Source organism: Panicum virgatum, chromosome 3N (genome assembly GCF_016808335.1).
Source record: "Panicum virgatum strain AP13 chromosome 3N, P.virgatum_v5, whole genome shotgun sequence".
NCBI lineage: Eukaryota > Viridiplantae > Streptophyta > Magnoliopsida > Poales > Poaceae > Panicum > Panicum virgatum.
In genome coordinates this window covers 45,513,710-45,517,843 of record NC_053147.1, presented here as the reverse complement: position 1 = coordinate 45,517,843, position 4,134 = coordinate 45,513,710, and the positions used below count along the sequence as shown (strand labels likewise).

At 56.5% G+C, this 4,134-nt stretch overlaps 1 protein-coding gene across 1 annotated transcript; it reads right to left on the bottom strand.

The window, feature by feature from the left end:
• Nucleotides 1-1,016: 1,016 nt before the first annotated feature.
• Nucleotides 1,017-3,482, bottom strand: LOC120666003 (12S seed storage globulin 1-like). Its single transcript, XM_039945769.1, has 4 exons — nucleotides 3,061-3,482; nucleotides 2,569-2,899; nucleotides 1,432-2,161; nucleotides 1,017-1,297 (listed from the first exon to the last, which is right to left on the bottom strand). The coding sequence occupies exons 2-4, from the start codon at nucleotides 2,762-2,764 to the stop codon at nucleotides 1,147-1,149; spliced, it is 1,077 nt and encodes a 358-aa protein (XP_039801703.1). The 5' UTR covers nucleotides 2,765-2,899; nucleotides 3,061-3,482; the 3' UTR covers nucleotides 1,017-1,146.
• Between the last annotated feature and the right edge of the window lie 652 nt (nucleotides 3,483-4,134).

The window sequence follows — 4,134 nt, the reverse complement described above, 5'->3', positions numbered from 1 at the left end:
CAGCACTTCTCCTATGTTCTCTAGATCGGGGTGCGTGCCGAGCAGCTGACAAGTTCATTGTAGCCGGCCGGCCGAGCAGTACAACTACAAACCAAGAGTTGGTAGATTTTTTGACAAATTTTTTTTAAAGGGAATCTTATTTTTCAGAAATATTTAATAAAATTTATTTATAATTTTTTTTGCACGAATGAATGGTGAATCGCGATATGAATCTAATTAGTTTATTAATTCATGATTAATTTATAATTAGCAGATAGTTACTGTAGCATCACTGTTGCAAATCATGGATTAAATAAGTTCATTAGAATCATCTCGCGATTTACAATCCATTCGTACAAAAGGTTTTGTAAATAAATTTTATTTAGTAGTTTATGATGTGGCGTTTTTTTATATAAATTTTTTTGATCTAAACACGGCCCGCACTTCTCCTGTTGTACTATTGTGTTAGAAAAAACGTTACTCCAATGCAACATCATGAGGGGCGTTCTTACTTGTTTAAAAAGCATAAGGGTGACACTCATGCGGAATGGATCATCCACTTCGCAGTCAAGCAATTAATAAACCATGGTTAGGCGCTATCAATCTATCATTTGTTGGTGGTTCAGTCATCATTTGTAGGTAGTTCGGGAGGGGGGAGGTGCCGTGCCGCTGCCTCTAAACGTTCGCCCACAAGCAACGAGGTAGGCTTCAATAGTTAAGCGACGTCGGGCCGCCGAAATGACAATGTCGTTAATGGTTCGGCTAAAGGCCAAAAGAGTAGGCCCACGGTCTTTGTTTCCATCATGCACGACATCCTGTGGCTCTAACGAGCAACTTCAAGCAGAGCATATAAAAGACAAAACAGAGTACAAAGAGCAACGAACGATAACCTGAGCATCATCATAAACGAAAGAAGCATGAGATTTGTATTCATCTCGCAAGTTTCACCAACCGGACACGCACGACCAGACCATGACGCAGAGCGCTCAAAGCTCTCTCCCACTTGAGACCCTAAGACTGCCGACTGACTGACACTGACGAAGGAAGCCGCCACCGACAGACCCCACCGCAGCTCTCTATTATTATTCTTATCGAGCTAAGCTAACGAAGACCGACGACGACATCGAGACTGCTGGTGGATCGGGCGGCAATGGTGGCGGGGGCTCCTCAGTTGGGGGCGAAGAAGATCTCGGAGTCCAGCCTCTTGGACCGGAACAGCTTCTCCATCTCCGGCGTCGTGTTGAACGAGGCCTCCAGCACCTCCGGCGAGATCGCCTTCCACACCGACGTCCTCCCCGCCAGGTGGCTGAAGATGGGGCTGATGCACATTCCAACAACAACTGTATTAGCTCATGAATTCACTCGACGCGTACTAATGGACACAATATCATGTGCAGTAGTGCAGAGAGCTGAATAAAGCAAATGCATCAGAGAATCAGTGCGGTGAATTACTTGGGGGTGGTGATGATGGAGAACCACTCCAAGCCAGAGGCGTCAGCGATCTTAGAGACGACGAAGAAGCGGGGCACGATGAAGAGGTAGCCGCCCTCGACGTGGGTCTCCAGCACGCGCTTGCCGTCGGTGCCCACGACCTGCACGCGCCCGCTGCCGCGGACGATGTACGTCACCTGGTACGCCGAGTCGCACGAGAACCCCGGGGAGCACATGGAGTGGGCGTCGATGCGGACCAGGTCGGCGCCGAGCCCGACCTCCTTCACCAGCGGCAGGTTCTGGGTGTTGAGCACCACCACGCGCCCGCCGTTCTTGATGTCCACGTCCAGCGGCGCCTCCAGGCAGTTGAGGGCCATGCCCTTGCGGTCCTCCGCAGATGGGGCGGGGAGCTTCTGCCCGGCGCCGAGCTTGACGATGCCCGATGCGGGCTGGCTGGACACGAGCTTGGCGGCGTCATCCTGGGTGAGGTCCCAGGCGCGGCCCACGAACTCGGTGGAGAAGCCGGTGAAGATGCCGTTGGCACCCGTCAGCTGGAAGTTGGTGAACTGGCCGGCCTTGTGGCCCTTGGAGGTGTCGCCGAGGAAGAGGACGATGAGCTCCGTCGTGGCGTCGGGGGCGTTGTGCCACCAGGTCACCACGCCGAAGGGGAGCGCCAGGGCGTCGCCCTCCTTCACGCCGACGACCTTCTCCTTGGTGGCCTCGGGCAGGACAATGCCGCAGGTACCCGTGCCTGCACCAAGCATCAATCATAATAAAAAAAAAAAGCATGAACAAATTCACTGGAACGAATGAATTTCCAAAACAGAAAACAGCTACGAATTATTTATTGCTCGTGCTAGTAGTCATGAACATAGTGGTGTCATTGAAATTGAACTACATGGGTATCAGGTTTTACTTCTCGGATGCGTGATGGGGACATCATGATCACGACGCCTTTAAACTAAGACTTCACAATCGTCGAAACAGTAACCACTAGCCAGAATAGTACAGTGCGCAATTTGAATCAAATTTATTTTATTAAAAAAAACAAAATAGAGATCTGATGCGCAAATCTAATCTGGTAAAATAAAAAAAACAGCCATATTCACTCTGCTCTACGCTGATCTATGAGATTACGAGCGACCGTGGTGCGCGTACCTTGAAGCACGTAGGCGACCTTGGCGGAGTCGGAGTAGCTGGGGAGCGAGAGGCCGCCAGCGGCGAGCGAGAGCTTGGCCGCGCCGATGGAGGCGACGCCGAGCATGGGCAGGTCGGCGGGGCTCCACTCGTAGTAGGCACCGCCCTCACCGCCGTATGTCTTCTTCGGCTGCCTCGGGGTTAGATCCACCGCCATCGCGCCGAAGGAGGACTGGCTGCTGGTGACAGCAGAGGTGCTGCACGAGAGGACGCAAAGCCGACAACGTCGTCCACGGCGAGGAAAGTCTCGGCGACAACACGTTGGATATAGCCCAACAATTTTCAGATGTCTCTGCAAAAAGGATACTCTTGCTATTTATTACAAGAACAACAACACAACCAGCAACCTTGATTCTGAGTCGGGAACAAGAACAAACTTGACTCGGAGTCAGCCAATACTTCGATTCCGACGTACCAGCGAACAAGAACAACCTTGATCCGGAGTGGACGTACCGGCGATTTTCTTCCAATTCGGATAGGAGACCACAGGGCGCCGCCTCAGCTCCCAGCGATGTGCTTCCAATTCGGATAGGAGGCCACAGGGGACGCCGCGCAGCGACTTGCCGCCGCCGCACAAGACGCAGGGTGGGGGGAGGCGCTAGGAGGACGAGCAGCCGCGACGAGCGCGCGGCTGCGATGCCGCATCGCGTGCGAGCGCAGGAGAACATGCGGAGGGGAACAAGATGCGCGAAACGGGAGCGAGGGGGAGACGACAGACGAGTAGCACGGGGTCAGGTGCTGCTCGCTGGTTTGCGGCCGCCTCGCCGTTGCCTGTCGCCGATCTGCTTCCCTGCCGCCCACCGCCGGGAGGGGCTGAGGTCAGGCGCGTCGCGCGCCGCCGGGAGGGGCCGAGGTCGGGCGCTTGCGCCACCCGCCGCCGGGAGGGGGCCGAGGCCAGGCGAGCCGCTGGGAGGGGGCCGAGGCTAGGCGAGCCGCCGGGAGGGTCTTGGGCGCGCCGCCAGGCGGGTCTCGGGTGCGCCGTCAGGAGGGGAGGGGGCCGCCAAAAGGGGAGGAGCCCGCCGGCAGGGAAGGAGCCCGCCGGGAGGGGAGGGGGCCGCACCGCCGGACGGGTCTCGGGTGCGCCGCCGCGTCGCCGACTGGCCGGGAGGTGCTGAGGTGCGGAGGCCACCGCCGGGTCGCCGCCGGGATGGTCGCCGCGCAGGTCGCAGTCGGGTCGCCGCGCAGGTAAGCCGCCTCCGCCGGGAGTGAGAGACTCAGGCTGTCTCCAACGCAACTCCGTAAACGTCCCCCTCCCCCTACATTCAGTGCACAGTGCACCCCCTCTCCCCTCCAACGGCGCCCCCCCCCCCCCCCCCTCTCGCTCCCCCCACGAGCGGGGAGCTCGCTCCTCCCCCCATGGGTGGGGGGCGTACGGGCTCCCCCCCACCCGCTGGCGCGGAGTTGGTGGCCGTTGGCGCGCGCGGGAAGAAGGACCAACTCCGTGGCAGGAAAAAGAGGAAAACCGAGGAGAACAATATGATTCTAGTCATCTCGCAATTTTTGTATGAAAAAACAAAATATATGAGT

Coding starts and splice junctions, on each gene's coding strand:
- LOC120666003 (XM_039945769.1), bottom strand. CDS start 2,764: ATGGCGGTGGATCTAACCCCGAGGCAGCCGAAGAAGACATACGGCGGT. Junction 2,162..2,568: donor GGTCGCCTACGTGCTTCAAG/GTACGCGCACCA, acceptor TGCTTGGTGCAG/GCACGGGTACCTGCGGCATT. Junction 1,298..1,431: donor TCCATCATCACCACCCCCAA/GTAATTCACCGC, acceptor AATGTGCATCAG/CCCCATCTTCAGCCACCTGG.